The sequence below is a fragment of the Theobroma cacao genome, chromosome 3 (genome assembly GCF_053813885.1).
Source record: "Theobroma cacao isolate CCN51 chromosome 3, ASM5381388v1, whole genome shotgun sequence".
Classification (NCBI taxonomy): Eukaryota; Viridiplantae; Streptophyta; class Magnoliopsida; order Malvales; family Malvaceae; genus Theobroma; species Theobroma cacao.
Window position 1 is genome coordinate 39,143,002 of NC_142641.1, and position 18,121 is coordinate 39,161,122.

General features: G+C 35.9%; 4 protein-coding genes across 13 annotated transcripts; 2 read left to right on the top strand and 2 right to left on the bottom strand.

Annotated features, from left to right (window-relative positions):
• Positions 1-1,110: 1,110 nt before the first annotated feature.
• Positions 1,111-5,456, top strand: LOC18605561 (pentatricopeptide repeat-containing protein At3g60050-like). Of its 10 annotated transcripts, none has more exons than XM_088804819.1 (4): positions 1,132-3,163; positions 3,807-3,921; positions 4,051-4,177; positions 4,312-5,456. In XM_088804819.1, exon 1 carries the CDS (start codon positions 1,563-1,565, stop codon positions 3,027-3,029), a length of 1,467 nt encoding a protein of 488 aa, XP_088660945.1. In that variant the 5' UTR covers positions 1,132-1,562; the 3' UTR covers positions 3,030-3,163; positions 3,807-3,921; positions 4,051-4,177; positions 4,312-5,456. The 10 variants fall into 10 exon arrangements, 9 of the variants coding, with proteins under 9 accessions (XP_088660945.1, XP_088660947.1, XP_088660946.1 ...); XM_088804821.1 differs by having other exon boundaries at positions 1,132-3,096; positions 4,023-4,177; XM_088804820.1 differs by having other exon boundaries at positions 1,132-3,096.
• Positions 5,457-6,901: 1,445 nt separating this feature from the next.
• On the bottom strand, positions 6,902-8,046 carry LOC18605562 (Copper transport protein family). The gene is made up of 3 exons (XM_007038628.3): positions 7,900-8,046; positions 7,725-7,803; positions 6,902-7,415 (listed from the first exon to the last, which is right to left on the bottom strand). The coding sequence occupies exons 1-3, from the start codon at positions 7,906-7,908 to the stop codon at positions 7,174-7,176; spliced, it is 330 nt and encodes a 109-aa protein (XP_007038690.2). The 5' UTR covers positions 7,909-8,046; the 3' UTR covers positions 6,902-7,173.
• An 867-nt stretch (positions 8,047-8,913) lies between these two features.
• Positions 8,914-11,163, bottom strand: LOC18605563 (Heavy metal transport/detoxification superfamily protein). The gene is made up of 3 exons (XM_007038629.3): positions 11,023-11,163; positions 10,832-10,910; positions 8,914-9,401 (listed from the first exon to the last, which is right to left on the bottom strand). The coding sequence occupies exons 1-3, from the start codon at positions 11,029-11,031 to the stop codon at positions 9,073-9,075; spliced, it is 417 nt and encodes a 138-aa protein (XP_007038691.1). The 5' UTR covers positions 11,032-11,163; the 3' UTR covers positions 8,914-9,072.
• Positions 11,164-13,936: 2,773 nt separating this feature from the next.
• On the top strand, positions 13,937-17,978 carry LOC18605564 (uncharacterized). Its single transcript, XM_007038630.3, has 6 exons — positions 13,937-14,782; positions 15,804-16,369; positions 16,509-16,701; positions 16,823-16,887; positions 16,993-17,203; positions 17,445-17,978. Exons 1-6 carry the CDS (start codon positions 14,603-14,605, stop codon positions 17,796-17,798), a joined length of 1,569 nt encoding a protein of 522 aa, XP_007038692.3. The 5' UTR covers positions 13,937-14,602; the 3' UTR covers positions 17,799-17,978.
• The last annotated feature ends 143 nt before the right edge of the window (positions 17,979-18,121 follow it).

Sequence of the window (18,121 nt, forward strand, 5' to 3'; positions counted from 1 at the left end):
AGATCACCAATATTATTTAAATAGATATGGACCACTGTTTCTGCAAATGCTGCAAGGTCCAAGGGTACAGTAATATTTTGTTTGCGGGTCTTAATTTGCATAACGTTGCACAACATATGAATAAAACATATGCACAAAGAACATCACTTCATTGGTGTTTTTCTTTAAATTGAAACAATATTGTCATTTTATGGATAAGAAAAAATAAAAAAAAGAGGTGAGTCGGATTCACCCAAATCCATACTGATTTAGTTTTAGGCTTACTCAATTTATTTTATTTATGTAATTTTTTTTTATGCATGAATTAAATTTATAAAATTACTTTAAAAAAGAGAACAGAATAAACAAATGAAATTATTTTTTTGATAAGTAATAAAAAATAAAATAATTAATTGAATAAAGTTAATAATGACTTACTAAAATTATTGGGGGATAGCAAAATTATTTTTAGTGGATTAATTCTAAATAATTACAAAGGCATAAGATAAAAAAGTAGTAATTAAAATTGAAGATATAATTTACAAAATTTTATCATTAAAATTAAGAAAATTTTAATATGCGTAATTAATATTCATTTTATTTTGACTTTCAAAAAATAGTCATTTTATTTTAATAATTTTATTATATAAATTATGTAACTTTTTTTATTTGACTACCTATATAAATTATGTAGCTTATGAATAATGACTTTCAATATATTAAATTTTCTTAATTTTAATTTAATTTCACTATTAGAATCATCGTAATTAACAAAATATAATTATATTAATATTAACATATATTAAAGTATAAAAAATCAAATGTTTTTAAAAATTAAAAATTATTTAAATAAAAAATTTTACTTAATAAGACATGGGAGAAAATTTTTAAAATAATTATTTTTAATTTATTATTATTATTATTTATAATTTTTCTAAATTAAAATTACTCTCTTTTTGCTATTATTATTTTATTTATGATATTATGTAATTTAAAATTATTTTGTATTAAAAATACACCCACGTAAAGCGGGGACCACTCTAGTATATATTACAAAGAAAAAAAAAACACAATTCTGATGACTAGGCAGTCAAGATTAGAGACTAGAAGTAGAAGGTCATAGAAACACGCCGTTTCCTAGTAAAGCCAGATTGCACTCCTTAATCCCTCGCATTCGTATATATCTGTTGTTGCTTCTCACTTCTTCAGTTTTCTCAGTTGTCCTTTACTCTTACACCTGCAAAACCCCCGGGGAAAGACTTTAGCCAACTCGAAAATTTTCTATAATCTCCCCGTCAACCGGCTTAATCCCAGGTAAGTCTTCGTTCTTTCATTCGCTATGGGATTCCAATTTGTTCACAACGAAAGTGTATCTATTCGATGAGCATCTCCTATCCCAATAAACCGCTATTATGCAATTGGGTATTCTCAGCTTAATGGGAATTTCTCAACTCGATAGCACAAAGTTTTTCGAGCTCCCCTTGTTTAGATATTCCAATCTGCTTGCGGGGTTCTTGGATTTGTTGGGTATTTCAAGGACTCGAAAATAATGGGGATTCCCCGATGCTTTATAGGTAGTAAAAATGAATTCTATAGCTCTATTTGGTACGAGGAATGTTTATAAATCTTGTTATATTATCATTGTATCCAGAAAATTATGCGATGGTGGTTTTGATAGGGATAAAATCGATAGTGAGTTTTATTATTCGGAGGAACCCTTGAAGAGAATGTATAAGGGTTCCAGTTTTGACTCTGTTTTTGATGGAAATCACGATAATTTTGGGGCGTATGCAAGCGGCTCGGTGGGCCGTTTACCAACCAGGCATGGATTTTTCAAGAGCGGGAGGGACGATGCTAGGAGAATTCTTGAGGTTTTACAACAAGATGGGCCGGGATTTGATGCAAAAGCAGCTCTTAGTGAAATGCAGATGAGGGTTTCAGGGTTTCTTGTGAGAGAAGTCCTTGTGGGAATTTTGAAGAACATAAATTATGCGAATAAGACCAGGTGTGCAAAACTAGGGTACAAGTTTTTCGTGTGGTCTGGTCAGCAAGAAACTTATAGGCATACTACAAACTCGTATCATTTGATAATGAAGATATTTGCAGAGTGTGAGGAATACAAGGCAATGTGGAGACTAGTAGATGAGATGATCGAGAATGGGTACCCTACAACAGCAAGGACATTTAACATTTTGATATGCACGTGTGGAGAGGCAGGCTTGGCTAGGAAAGTTGTGGAGAGGTTCATCAAGTCAAAGACATTCAATTATAGGCCATTTAAGCATTCGTATAATGCCATTCTGCATACACTTCTTGTTGTGAACCAGTACAAGCTGATTGAGTGGGTCTACCAGCAGATGTTAGCCGAGGGTCTTGCCCCAGATACTCTAACGTACAATATTCTTATGTGTGCAGAATACCGATTGGGTAAGTTGGATCAATTTCACAGATTACTTGATGAAATGGGTAGAAGTGGATTTTCCCCTGATTTTCATACGTATAACATTCTTCTCCATGTTCTTGGCAAAGGGGATAAGCCACTAGCAGCAGTTAATCTTTTGAATCACATGAAAGAAGTGGGATTAAACCCAGGTGTTCTTCATTTCACAACATTGATTGATGGCCTAAGTCGTGCTGGAAACTTGGATGCTTGCAAGTATTTTTTCGATGAAATGATAAAGATTGGATGCATGCCAGATGTGGTTTGCTACACTGTAATCATTACGGGATTCATTGTGGCTGGGGAGCTTGATAAAGCTCAAGAAATGTTTGATGAGATGATTGCCAATGGACAACTTCCCAATGTATTTACATACAATTCGATGATTCGTGGTTATTGTATGGCCGGAAAGTTTGAGGAGGCATGCTCCATACTTAAGGAAATGGAAGCTAGGGGATGTAACCCAAATTTTGTTGTGTATAGTACCCTAGTGAGTCATTTGCGGAATGCTGGAAGGCTTTCTGAAGCTCGTGAAGTAATAAAAAACATGGTGGAGAAGGGGCAATATGTTCATCTACTCTCAAAGATCAAAAGATTTAGAAGATGCTGAAGCAGGAGATTGTACAATATAAAGATTGTTAACTGTAACTTAATTGCCAGTATACTCGATGATTCAGGTATGTCAGTGCCACATATCTGCTGCCTTTAATAGATGTCAAGGGAGAAGCGAGTAGAAAGGATAAAGTATGCACATTCTTCTTTCCCTTGTCATATTTTGGTATTCAATCTTATTGAAACTCAATAGAAAGCCAAATTAATTTATCTTTTCCCTTCCTTTCTCCCCCTGTGTTCAGTTGGCTTCAATGTGCAATTAAATTTTCTTAAATGTCTTTCTTGGAATGAATTGTTGAATTTTATTCTAATCTAACTTCCAGGACTGGAAATTGTGAGAATCTAGGATCTGGATTGAGAGTTGAAAATTTGAGTTATGTACTTTCACTAAAATGTGAAAGCTATCCTAGATGCTGCCAACATACTTTATATATCCACCTACCTTCAGTTGGCATTTGTTTTCTATGTGCTCTTGTTTTTTCCCCCAGAGTCATTCTTGTTATTTTATTGTTTTTGACTTTTATTTTTTGTAAGTTTGATTAACTAATAATCTCAACTCCTCTTGGGCGCCTATTTAAGCCAGGGATTTGGCATAATAAAAATTAATGTGTACAAGTCTTTTTACCTTTATGGGTGTGATTGTGTAGGTATTGACTTGGAGGACTAAATATCAGTTAATAATTGATTGTTAGTTCTGAAAAGCATGAAAGGGAAAATATAGGAGCTGAAGTTTTTTGAGGAAGACTGATGTACTCTCTATCCCCTAAAACTACAGTCTCTCCTAACAGGAGAAAAGCAGCATTCTGTTTTCCCAAGAGTCAAAAGGAAGTGGATTGTTGGTTGGTGATCGTGGTGCCATTGGCGATGAGCTGCGCACTAATCCCATTAAGGTGATAATGTTTCTACTTGAGTTTGTTATACCCCTTCCTTGATATGTATCTGGGTCAAATGTAAGCACCTGCAATTGTGTTAATTATCATGTTGTTCATAGTCAAGGACCGTCTCTCATTTTTCCTCAGAAATTGTGTGGGACTGAAAAGGAGGAAAGGATGATTTTCATATAGAATGTAGAGAATGTTGTTTCCATTGGCACTGGGAAGAGGGCAATAAAATGATATTGTGCTCGTCCATTTTCTCGTCATGCAGGTATTCAATATTCCACGTGTCACTGAAGAATTTTAGTCTATGCTGTTCCTATCATTCCATTACAGATTCTGTGTCATTATGGATCAGCTCAATGGCAGCCTGTCTGGTTCTCATTCCATTCATAATTTTTGCAGTGCCTCTAAGCTTACAAGGCTGCTGTCCTTGGCGACGTTCTTGCTGAATTCCAGTTTGGCTTGTGTTAGATTTAATGCAGCATACAAAGGTGAATGAGTTAAATGACCTGACAGAAGATAGAATGAGATCTCCGGCTAGTATTGAGTGATTGTTTCTTGTAGGGTTAAGTGGAACGTGCCCATTGATCCCTTGTGGAAGATATTGGCTTCAGTTTTGCTATGATATGTCATTCCCATCCTTCACGAGGAGTGTGGAAGGTCTCACTTGAATAAGTTTTTAGTCTTCAAGCTCGGGTATTGCCACAAGGAAGGAGATTTTTTGTGGCTATGTTGAAGAGAAATGATGACCTTCAGGCTTCCACCATAATTACTGCTTTTTGAATCTGTATCCCATTCCTAGGACTACAGATTAATGCTTGATGCCTTTCTGCAATTATCTACATTATGATAAGTATTGGGAATCTTCTAATTCACTGCTGTATCCTCCAGTTTCAAGCTCTGACTTAGAGAAGATTGAAGATACCTCCTTGTAGTTGACTTCCAGTGACTTGGTAAGCTTCTTCTAGGAACCTGCTTAAAGGTTCATATATTGCTAGCGTTTTCAAGGAATAATCTTTTATGCTCTGTCTCCCATTAGCTGGTCATTTATTTTAGTCCTTTTCACCCTGCTGAGGCCTGACAGTGGCAGAAATATTAAGACGTGTTCATGCTATAATATGCAGCTAAGTTTGGATTTTCGATGTAGCAACTTCTCCTGTAGCGGAGGCATACCATTGTTTCTTGTGGATGATGATGTGCTATGTTACAGGATTGAGAACATATGAAGTGGAATCCTTATTCCTCCAGTGTTCAATACTCGCTGGGTTATGGTTAGAACATCAGGGTCGTCACTGTCACTTATGTGCCAATGTTGCAGGCGTAAACAAGACAGCTAAGCAGTCTGCCATTTCATGTATTTTACGGTTGAAAACCAGTGCATGGACGTAAGTGCATTAAGTGGCGGAGAGAGAATTTCGTTATAAAACAATCATATTAGAAGTATAATGTTTATCAAAAATATGAAGTAATTTAAATAGAAAAAATTTATGTAAAACTTATACATAATTTTCATTACGTGTTAAGTACAAAATAAATATATTTTTTAATACCTATTATATACTAAGGTTGGACATTTTTAATTGAGTTAAATCATTTTTAATAAAGTTGAAGGTATCTATTGACATTGTGAATCAATGTCAAAGCTTCAAATGGTTTTCTTTTAAATGAGAATGATTAACGAATTTATAAAAAAATCATCTAACATTTTATTATGAATTTCGTTTTTAATAATTTTCATAATAAAAAATGCATATTTTGAATTTACAATGAAAATTAAAAGAGTCAAGACAAGTTAAATTAATCTATCAACAAGGAAGTAAATTTTTTATATTCTCATCATTTTAAACACTTGAGATAACTTTGAAATTGTAGTACATTTTTTAAAGCTTGATTATAAAGAATGTTAAGTGTGAATAGATCTAATTAATAACTTAAATGTATTTTATCATTACGGTAATATTCATTTGTAAGATTGTAAATATTTTCAATATCAAATGATTTGAAATCATTTTAAAGGTACAAAGATGTAAGAAAAAGAAAGAGAAAAAAGGAGTTGATTGTTAGGTTTTGGAAAAGTGAGGTTGGGAATAATTTTATTTTAATTTTAAGTATATTAAAATTAATTATTAATTAATTATTGTGAAACATTTCATCAAATAAAATATTATTATAAGAGTAAAATTATAAAATTTTAAAAAAATTAAAATGTATTAAATTTTTGTGAAGACGAAATTATAAGATTTTAAAAATATAAAACTAAGTAAGTTAAAAAAATTTTAAAATTGTTAAGGGGTGAGGCCCCACTAGCGTCCCTGTCCTCCGCCTCTGAGTGCGCCCTTTGTATACAAACTTGAAAGCCTTACAAGACCAAGGAAAAGAAAATATAATTATACTTTTCTACCACCTACTGGTAGATAGCATGCATAAAAAAAGTGAACATCTGAATACTCGTCAACCCACCAGACTGCTCTGATTCTCTTGTTAATGAGCCGCTAGTTCTCTGAACTTATGCTGCTAAGGCTTCCACCTGGTGATTCAGTCCTAGTATTTTTTACTACTTTAAAGGCGGCTATGGAATTCTACACCCAACCTGACCTTGTTAATTGCTTGAGCTGTAAATTAATGGTGGCAATTTAACTTTAATTCTTGTTTTTACCTGAATCGTTCTCAAGATGATGCCGGTTCCCATCACGCATCAGCATGATGTAGCTACACGTAATGTACATACTAGTTAGTATTAAACATTACGCATTACGGAGTCGAGGCTCACCTAAACTAAGCTTTTAAGAATAGGCGTTACGGCTATGAGCATGATGCTATTGACTAATTAATTCTTTTCTAGAGAACATGTTGCCGTAATTAGACTGCACGGCCCTTTTTCGTCCATGGAAAATGACCCTTGAACAAATAGGAGGAGGAAACTCGTGCAGCCAAACCTCTTTCTTTGTATAAATTTAATTTGGTCAATAAGACAAAACCGGCGAATCTCTCATGACTCAAATCTGCATAAACTAATCTTGCTTTGAAGCTGGAATTACATTATCTATCTAACAATCAACCGTCTAATTATTCTTGTGCTGAGATAGTACCTCCACCAAACCAAAACCCCTTTCACATTGCTCATTGTGCTTGAATTAACTTTTGCAGACAGGCACTTCAAGCTATTATACCTCCTGCAAATTTTCAAAAGCTTATTTCTATAAAAACATACAAAGGGGAAGGTGAAGGAGAAGGAATCATGTTTTGCTTGCTGAGATGCTTTTTTCATTTTTTCTCTTCCTTCTTTTCTTCCTTCTTTTCCTCTTTCTTCTCTTCTTTCTTCTCCTCTTTTTTCTCCTCTTTCTTTTCCTCTTTCTTTTCTTCTTTCTTCTCTTCTTTGGCAGGTCCAACTGATATTATGTCCACTTTGCCTACTTTCTTCAACTTCTTCACCACTGCCACTGCATCCATCTGTCCTACCACTGTCAGCTTCTGATCCTTTAGATCCGCCGCGATTGAATCAACTCCTGTCAGTCATAATCTTCATATAAACCAACTTGCCAGAAATTAAAAAGAGAAAAAAGAATAAAATTTGCATATGATCTGCTCTAATGCCTCTGATTCGTGATAGTACATACCAGTACGCATAAAAGGGCAAGCAGAGATCCAAAAAGTTTTTAGTATTAGACTAAGATGACCTTGGAATTGTTAAAAAGTTTAGAGCAACACCCCATTACCAGAGACTTAATAAACGACAAATCAAGATCTGAATTTTGATAAAGATTAAGTCGACAAATCTTTATAATGCAAGCAAATTACAGAGTACAATAAAATACCATAGATATCTGCAGCAGCTTCTATGGCTTTTTGCTTGGTCTTGACATCGGTCATAGTTAGAACTTTGAGGACCACCTTCTGCTAAAAGAACTAAACATGAGAAAGAGAGAACAACAAAAAAAAGAAGAAGAAGAACATCAATATGAAAGTCATAAGGAGCAAAGAGAAAGTCACCTGAGCCATTTTGGTGATAAGAAAAAATGAGAAGGCTTGAGCAAATAGGGAAAATGAAAAGAAAAATTTAGCACAAGTAGCCTTTATAAAGGCTGAAAATTTTGAGGAGGTTGTCAGTCTGATTATAGGGGCCTTTTGTGTATGATTAGTCACATCCTTCAAATGGATCATTATTATGTACAGTTCCTGGCCACATGGCGAATTTTGTCATTTGATAAAACTTATACTGGCTTGATGGAGCATTTTCAGCCACCTGATTGACATTTTTTTTTCTTTTTCTTAACCCCTCTGAAAATCAGATGGGTGGCAAATTCATTGCCTCTAAACTCACAGTGCCAAATTTAGAACTATTTCTCAAAGAAGATTAAACCTTATCATCAACAGTTAAAGTTCTATTGACAATGGAAAGTCTTTTTCAAAGAAGTCATTAAATCTAGACTGTGGTTGTGGACCAGAAGCTTTGCCTTTAATTGCTTTCATTTGCTAATTGAATCAATTTGTTGGGTTATATACATTGCATGGTCCGCAAATTGGTTTAGCCCTTTCTATTTATCATTCAACTTTTCTTCTCGAGTCTTTTCAGTTACTGGTGAATGAAGCAAAAAAGTGGGTTGTGGACAACTTGGGCAGGTCATCCCTTGGAAAGGGGCGGCTTCTGTTGTAGTCCTTTGCAAGATTCTCCCGTTGAAAAAGTAACCGTCGACTTTCTTTTCCTTAAAACGACCAACAATTAATTAAAGTGAGGATGAGTTTTGAATATCTCCACTGACCGACCAGGCCTATCGTCTCCATCCAATCCCACCCATCTTCTTAATCAACAAGTAGTAAAAGTTAACCTGATTTAATTGGTAAAAGTAACTGTTGAAGTATTCCCAAACGAGTTAAGTTTGGAAAGTTAATGAATTGTATTCAAAATAGCTCGACTGGTTGAACTCGTTCAATTGCCATCTTTTACTACATTATATTTGCACGAGGCTTCAAACTGAAGTGCAATAGATACGCTAATAGCCGTAGTAAGCCATAACATTCCACCTACGTTCATATTTTTTAACCAATAGTTGCATACACTGGTAGGCAAGCCGAACTCAAAGCAAAATTGAATTGAACACAAGTCTTTCCAAACAAAATTGAAGGGAGATAAATAAAAGAGAAGAAAAAAAAAGCCGCATATGTTCACATGATAGAGCAAGCATGTGGATTGTCGTCGCTGAAAAGTGAAGCAACGGCCTCATCAGACGCCACGGCAACCGAGTAAACAGCTGGGGTTTGGAAGAAAGTATGAACACCGTTGGAAGCTTCATTTTTGTAAGAGTCATAGTAATGGTTCACTATATAGGTTGGGTACTTGTAAAATGAGGCGTAGTGGGAGTATCCTGGAAATGGCCACGGTTCTGCTGCTTTCCCCGCGCGTTTAATAGCTTTGAGCACCTTCTTTTCCTCCAGGGCATAGCCTCGGACTGTGATTTTCTGGATCTCCATTTCTACTTCCACTTCTTCAACCCCTAAAAGATACACATGAAAGCCCAGTTACTAAAGCAGAGCACAGTGCAAGTCCTGGTTGGGCTATCCACATAATTTTGAGTCTAAATCTTCAACTATCTACGTGTTAAGAGAGAGACTGGTACAACTGGAGAAAGCCCATTCTTCCCGTCATTACCAGATATGGCTCATTTTTCCAAAGAGGGAGGAGATTATGAGATTGTTTGGTCTTTTTTTTTTTTTTTTTAACTTAAAAGTTATAATGAAATTATTATGAAAAATAATAATTTTTAAAATTAAATTAAAATTATTTAATAAATTAAATTATATAAGTTTTAATTTTAATTAAAATTATATAAAAGGTATTCATGTCATTTTAAATCACTTAATAAATCAAAATGAAATAAATTTTATTCGAGTTTACATACGATTTTAAATATTAAAATAAAAAAATTTATAAAAAAATAAAATAACTTTCAAACTTGTGTAATAGTAATAGAATTAGATTTTTTGATGAAGAAAAGAGAAAACCTTTAAATAGCATGTGAATGTAACTTTGAATTTTAAGTTTTTTTTTCCTTAATTTTTGTAAGAGCAAAAAAATTTTAAATTTTGTTATTCTATTATTAGTTCTTCTATTTTTTTAGTAATTTTCGTAGAGAGGTAGAGGAGAGGGAAATCATATTTTGTATTGGAGAATGGTGATTTGTAAAAGGAATGAGAGGAAAAGAAGATTGATTGAGAAAGAGAAGTATTTCTAAAAAATTGACGTATTTTTAAAAGAAAATAAAAGAAAGTTACTCTCGGAGTTTTTCTTTTAAGTTTTTTTAAAAAATTATTTTTTTAAAAAAATCTTATTTTTAAAAAAAATTACTTTTTTTAAAAAAATCTTATTTTTAAAAAAAATTACTTTTTTTAAAAATTTCTCAAAAAATTTTATTTGACTTGATTTTTACTTTTAAAAGATAAATAAATTAAAAAAAAGTAAGTCAAATAGAGACTATATAATGCAATGGATGTATTTAGATATTCTACTCAAAAGGAAAAGGACTAAAAACCCGAATAAGCTAGAACTTGGCCTTCCTCAAGTATCTAAGCTCGTAGAGCATTTAGCTATTTCCACCATGAGCAACCAATCAAGCACCATGTAGCAGTTAGCCGGAATACGCTCCGTACTTCACGAATGCATCTCTGCCAAGGTTTCTTATCTAAGTAATAATTGTGGTTCTAGTCATGGACGTGCTTATAGAACTCAGCGCGTCCATTGACTCACTGCTTAGCTAGCTAGAATTAATAAAAGATAAACGAAGGCAATATCAATGGATAGGCTATTAGGCGCAAGACATGGCATTGCTCGTCCTGATTTCCTTTTTCTTCTCTGCCTTGCCCAAAGGCACTAAGGTGGTAATAGGATCTAATAAAAGTACCTTAATTGATAAAATGTAAAACGTACCTTTGAGCTTGAAGAGAGCTTTCTTTAACTTGGAAACACAGCCCTCACAATCCAGGTTTGGAACTCTGACCTCCAGCATCTGCAATATATATTTATAATATATCTCAGAATTTTATTTCTACATTTCTATTTCCATTGTGTAGCTTCGACTGTGCTCGTGAGAGAGAAAGATAGAGACGGAGAAAACTCACTGCAGACATAGTTGTATAAGCTTTCAAGATGAGAGATGGCAATTGTGATAGATACCAGGGAGCGGTCTAGTGAAGAAAAACAAGAGCTCTACGTTTCCAAGTGCAAGGCAGGGAGCTGAGTCTGGGTTTTTAAGGTCTCTGAGAGGAAGGAGCCTTGGGTTTTGAATTTCGAGGGCATGAGAGACGGTTCACGCGTGGGATTGGGAAAGCGTGACTTTCTCTCTCTCTTTCAATGCCAATGCCAATGTAAAATGCCACGCTCACTATGAAATGATTAAGGACACTCACAAATCAAGGGCAAAAAACAAATATGATGCCCCCATTTGGTTAGGACCCCATGTACTTATTAACTATGTCTCCATTCAAATTTCTTAGTTCAATTGTCCCGAGCTGTTTTCTTTAAAATTCTTCCACTCTCCACAATTTGCCTTTCACATTTTGTATTGTTTTCTTGAATGAGTAGTTATTCTAATAATTTATTATGATTTTTACAAAAAGTGAAGTACCAAGTTTCAAAGTTCGAGACGCGCTCTGAAGGAGAGTAATTTTTTTCTTTAGCGCCTGTTGTGTTGGTCTGTAACTCTGTTTACAGTGCACACGCAAAGCAGAAACTAACAGAAAAACCATGTCGGCTTTACTGAATCAGGCTTGACGCTGCAAAAGCTAAATTCCTTGAGTGAAGAACTGAATCTGCTTTGTTACCAACAAAAGAAAAGCGTTTTGATAACACAAAGATATGCTGTGACATAAACTACCAACTGGACAAGCTGTAGTCAAAATGCAACTCTGTGTACTCTGTAACTCCTATGACCCCTGGTCCTATCACATCCCATGCTTAATGTTTTTTTATTTGTCACTTTTTTTCTTCTACAGATAGGTGGGCCTTATGATCTAAAGCTGATGAGATTTGTGACCGTTGGATCAGTTATCTAAAGTTTTTGAAGGTAGATATCAATGAAGGACGGTGAATGTTGTATATGAATTTGCTTAGGCAAATACCTCCTCATGGGAAGAACACATCCAATGATATATATTCTCTTAGAAAGCTGCAACCTATTAGACGTTGACATGAAGAAAGATACAAAAACATATCAGTCTCTTCTGTCTCTTCAGAAATGAAAAAAAGGAAACTTATGGTATAATTTGTTAGGCTTGTTTGGAGCATAATCATCATGCTTATAATGTTTTTCGAGGGAAAAAGGCTTTCATGCTGACCATCCAACCTATTGCAAAAACATTCAAAAACGTAGGATTATGTTCTCTTTTCTGTTTGTTAAAACGTAAACGTGTAACCTAAGTTTTTGACTCAAGTTAACTGACGTGGGATATATTTTTTATTACCACTTTAATATGCTGCAAGCTCAGTGCCTTAGTAGTGTTATGCAACTCATCAGACAAAAATGTTCCGAAATAGTACAAATAAAACCTTTTCTAGGCGTATTTGGTTCTCCCTTCCTCCCAAATCCCCAAAATTTCGTTAAGGTATCACCCAAAATAATCATTAGCCCTGACACAAAGGTCCCATCTTAATCCCAATGTTCGGTTGAGTAAATTTAGCTAAATCTGACAGCTTACAGCTAGCTATAGGCTTTAGTAAAACCAGAAGTCAAACCCAGTGTGGGATATCCAAACAATCTGAGGCCCACGCTTTCGGTTGCTCGGGGAGATAGGGTGCAACCACTTTGTTTTACCCTTTCTTTTTCAAGATATTGGGTACCACCAACTTGGTCATGGGCCGGACTTGAGCAATGTAAAATATGAACGTATATACATAGACTTGGTCCGCAACCTAACAAAAGCTGGGCAAAAACGAGATTTAAACTCGGGCCCATGAATAACTCTCAGTGTCCCTCGGGGAAGATTGGATGAATATTCAGGAAGAGGATCTCGCTAGGCTGGTTCGAGCCATTGAGCCTGAAAACCTTGAGAATTTTCTTTTCATTTTTCAGAACTCTGCGCTCCAGCTGGCAGCTGCTTCCACTTTCTTAGGCATGCCAATTAAAAGTAAAAATAAGACAAAAAAGGAAGAAAAAGAAAAGAAAAGAAAGCTTTTGGGAGATTAGTGTTGGAACACTTGATAATTACAAGCACCATCTTGCAATGGAAAATTTTATGCCATGAACTTTTGTCGTTAGCGAACCCAAAGCAACAAAGGAGCAATAAGGATAGTCAATATAAGCTTTTACATCCTTCAAAATATATAGTGTACACGAGCAATAAAATGAACATCGGGCCAACAGTATTTGCGCCTGGTCTTTTTGGCTTTCGTGAATAAATTAATAACCTAGGGTGTGACTCAAAGTACTAGTGCAATTAATACAGAAAATTCCGTAGAGAATCTGCAATGTATATGGCAGGTCTACTTCTTACACTATTTTTTGTATAAAAAAATTATTGTTTTTCTAATTATTAACAAATTGTTGATCAAATCGTTGATTAATGAGTTGCTGTGCTAATTATCAAATACCTCGAGTAGTGTTATGGAAACTTTATGATAGCATAGTTAATTAATTTGATGGCCACTTCTGATTCATTTTCATAAAATTATTCACGTTATGTGTATTAATATTCGATTGTGTAATCATGAAAATTTAGCTACACTGACTTGCCATTAGAGTCGCAGCTGGAAACTGAATAAGTGATGATTGGGTATTAGCGGATTTAATTTTTTTTGTTCACAATATATAGGGCAGAGAGAGATTAATCTGACTTGTGAATATGTTGAAAACAATAGCCAGACCGACACGGAAAGGGCCAAAGATAATGTACGTCTGATTTGTGAGCCACTGAATTACCGTTAGAAACCGCTGAGAGAGGGCAATGCTTGCTGCAACACTCGGCTTTTACTTTTGTCCTTTTGTTCTTTCAATTTCTCTTCACTGGCCAGCATGGGGAAAAAATGAAAAAATCTCTTTGGTCCTTTATTCTTACAGCATATTGTTTCCGACCCTAAAAAATCGTGAAATAGTAAAAACAGGAGGTAGTTCCTTTCACACGAGAGTCCACCTGTCTGGTTATACCTTTTTTATTCTTGTTTTTCTCCCCCTGTTGCCTTTCTACCTTCCAATCAAAATTATTTCTTTGAATCTCTTTCTTTCCTGGTTGCTACCTTTCAGAAACATTAGGATCCTTATCTTTTCTCTTCTTTCTTCATTTCTTTCCTCTTTTTCCTTTATCTGAGTATATGTACCAAAGGATTCCTACAACGTTAACCTTTTTACTCACCTCTTTTTGCTGACATAATTAGCCAAAGCATGGCACGTTTCCACTGAAAGACCTTCATTCTCCCCTACAACTACAACAGACATTACATCAGTTTCTGTTCCCTCGTATTTCTCCAAGTACATCAGCGCTGAGAAACTCAATCACAACCCCCCCGGAACACCTTCCAGGTTCATGGACTTTTCTCCTCTGCTGCCAATTTTGCACCAAAAAACTCCCAAACTGCTCCGAAACTGAGATACCCCATTTGATGAAATCTTCGAATTTGCGGCCAGTACTGTTGGTCTTCACAGAGACTAGACAAGGGTAGCTAACTACTAGCTAGGAGTCTTGCAACAGAGGTAGATAGAAATTAGAGATGAATATCAACATGAGAGAAAACAACATGCAACAGGGGAATGGATCGGGGCTCTTCAGCCAATTCACGGAAACGATCTGGCGGCCTTTCGCGAAATCTTCAGCTAGATCCTCAGCTATATTCGTTGTCTTCATCGTCCTACTCGTCGGCGCGTTCTCCACGCACTTGCTCGACACCACTGTAAGTATCCCGAGAAATAAATTTAATATTTTCACTACCATAAGAAGTTTCCTGCATTCTTTTGTTTAGCACGAAATTGACCCCCCTCTATTCGCGCATTAGAATACGAGTTTATGTTACCTAGAAAACTCTTTGTCTCATGTAGAAGCAAACAAAGTAAAAACGACGTGCCTCAGGTAGCCAGATGCGCAGTTAACAAGTAGGCAATAGTCTTCTTCTTCTTCTTTTTCATTGTTTGGCGAAAGCCTTGATTCAAGCAAAAAATAGTATAATTAAGTGTGAAGAAAGATTTGAAGGCGTAGGCAGCGGCTTAGGTGTCGGTTCCAAACTTCATCGAGAAAAAGGATTTGGCCATTTCAATGGCGACGCGTGTTATGGTTTGATTACTTTCACGTGCAGCAATGGGAGCCCTTTTCTAGGTGTCCTACTTTCATATGACCTTACCAACACCTCTCCACCCAAACCTAATTTTCAAAATTCTGCCTTGGCCTTTTGCATGACAAGTGGCTTTTTCCGATACTTTGGCTTAATATTTTTAGCCACATAAATGTTGAGAAAAAGAAAAAGACAAAAGCATGTTTTTGTGGTTAGCATTAATCGTCTACAGGTTAAATGTGAACACTTTTATTCAATTACTATGAAAGGAAGAACTGTGGAAGGGGAAACCGTTTCTGATTCACTGACTTGTAGGTTAATTTTTTGTATGAAATATTTTGACCATTTTCAATACAAAAAAGTAACGTATTGTATTTGTGAATTTATTTACACATGATGATTAATGGAAAACCGAAAACATCACTTTCAATTCCTTGTAGAAATATATTTTTCCTAAAGATCTTCTGGAATCTGATGGGAATATCAGTTAAATAAATAGAAGTAGATTGAATTTCAGCATTGATGTTAGTGAAGAACACATTGCTAAAAAATTGAATTTGCTCGACCAAGTGTTGCCGCAGTGGTGGGGATTACTGTGGGTCACTAACCTTTTTTTTTTTTCTAATTGTGCGCCGCCGCGTTGCAGACTTTTTTGGGCAGCTTGGCTCAAAAGCCCATGCTAAGTACAAGAACAAGCAAGGGAAACCCCAAAAAGCCCCGACAGCAAAGAGATATCCCACTTAACTGCACTGCACGTAACCTCACACGAGCCTGCCCCACGAACTACCCGACAGCCAGCGAGGAAGAACCAGACAGTTCATTAAATGCCATGTGTCCAGATTACTTCCGTTGGATCCACGAGGATCTAAGGCCGTGGGCCTACACGGGGATCACTATGGACATGCTGAAGAGAGCCGAGAAAACGGCTAATTTCAGATTGGTTGTGGTAAACGGGAGGGCTTACGTGCAGAGATATCGAAGGTCGTTTCAGACAAGAGATGTTTTTACGCTGTGGGGGATCCTACAATTGTTAAGGAGGTATCCAGGAAAAGTGCCCGATTTGGATCTTATGTTTGATTGTGTTGACTGGCCAGTCATCAAAACAAGCGACTATGGTGGGCCCAATGCCACGACCCCACCTCCCTTGTTTCGTTACTGCAAGGATGACGAAACGCTAGACATCGTTTTCCCGGACTGGTCCTTCTGGGGATGGTTAGACCCTTTTAACTTTCTTTTTCCTTGCAAAATGAAATAAATGTCCTTTTTATAGAAAAAACATGTTTCCTTTTCTTTTGTTCTTTTAGTTGAAGAGGCAACTTTTTACATAGAATACATTATCACGGTATATCAGGCCTGAGATCAACATAAAGCCATGGGTGCCCTTGTTAAATGACCTAATGGAAGGCAACAAAAGAATGGGATGGGAAGGAAGGGAACCTCATGCTTACTGGAAAGGGAATCCCAATGTTGCTACCACGAGGCAAGACCTCCTTAAATGCAACGTTTCAGATAAACAGGACTGGGGTGCTCGTGTCTATGCCCAGGTGATCATTATTCCTATGGTTCACTTTAATTTCATTGGACGATATATTTGCTCACTACCCTTACGCCGTATATGGTAGGAATCCCTCTGCAGTTATTCTAATACTAGGAAACCATTTGCAGGATTGGGCGCGAGAATCACAGCAAGGGTACAAGCAGTCAGACCTGGCAAACCAATGCATACACAGGTTAAAGATCAAGTTTTTTCAACATTTATTTATTTATATAAATTTGCATTCTTTCTTTCGAAATGTTTCTTGAACTTTTTTCTATCTGAATGCATATTCTTGTAGGTTCAAGATCTACATTGAAGGGTCGGCATGGTCTGTCAGTGAAAAATACATTCTTGCTTGTGATTCTCTTACCTTACTTGTAAAACCTCGCTACTATGATTTTTTCACCAGAAGTTTGGAGCCAATGCATCATTATTGGCCCATTAAGGACGATGACAAGTGCAGATCTATTAAGCATGCTGTTGACTGGGGCAACGGCCATCAGCAAGAGGTAATCTTGTTTGGTTGTATATTCTATTAAAGCACCTTGTTCTCTGCCTTCATAACATGGGATGTTCTTGCTCGCTAATCTGAGAGCTGTAGCAGGGTTCAAGTTCCATAATTGTCACTTGTCAGATTACATGAGAAATGCAAAACTACAACTTATATAATTCTCTCAAAAATTTGAAATGATCCGAATTATTTTTGTGTTACTTCATTTTCTAACAGGCTTCCCTGATTTGTTTGATCAGGCGCAGGCCATAGGAAAGGCGGCAAGCGAGTTTATTAAAGAGGGGTTGAAGATGGACTACGTGTATGATTATATGTTTCATCTCTTAAATGAGTATGCTAAACTCTTGAGATATAAGCCCACCGTACCTAGAAAAGCCGTTGAGCTCTGTTCAGAAACAATGGCTTGTCCGGCGGAAGGATTGCAGAAGAAGTTCATGATGGAATCGATGGTGAAGGGTCCCTCCGTTACAAGCCCATGCACCATGCCTCCACCTTACGATCCAGCATCTCTTTATGCCTTGCTTAGTAAAAAGGAAAATTCAATAAAGCAAGTAGAGGAATGGGAGAAGAAATTTTGGGAAATGCAAAAGTAAGCAGTCCAAGAAAGGATATTCTTTCATACTTAATACAAACCAGAGCCAGAATGTATTCTTGCATTAAAGCTTGGTTAATTTCACGTATGGTACTTCTTTCGTACTAGAATTAAGAGGAAAAACAGTAATAATAAAACAATGTATCGTTATCGATAATTTAGCATATTTCAGATTTTTTTTTCCAGTGGTGTTGGGTTCAATCATCAACTTTTATGAAGATTATGAAATTTCTGGTGGTAATATAACCAAGAAGAAAGAAATTTCAGGAGATCCAAGGAACTCATGTGACATTGGCTTTATGTTTTTGCATCAGTTTAGCTAAG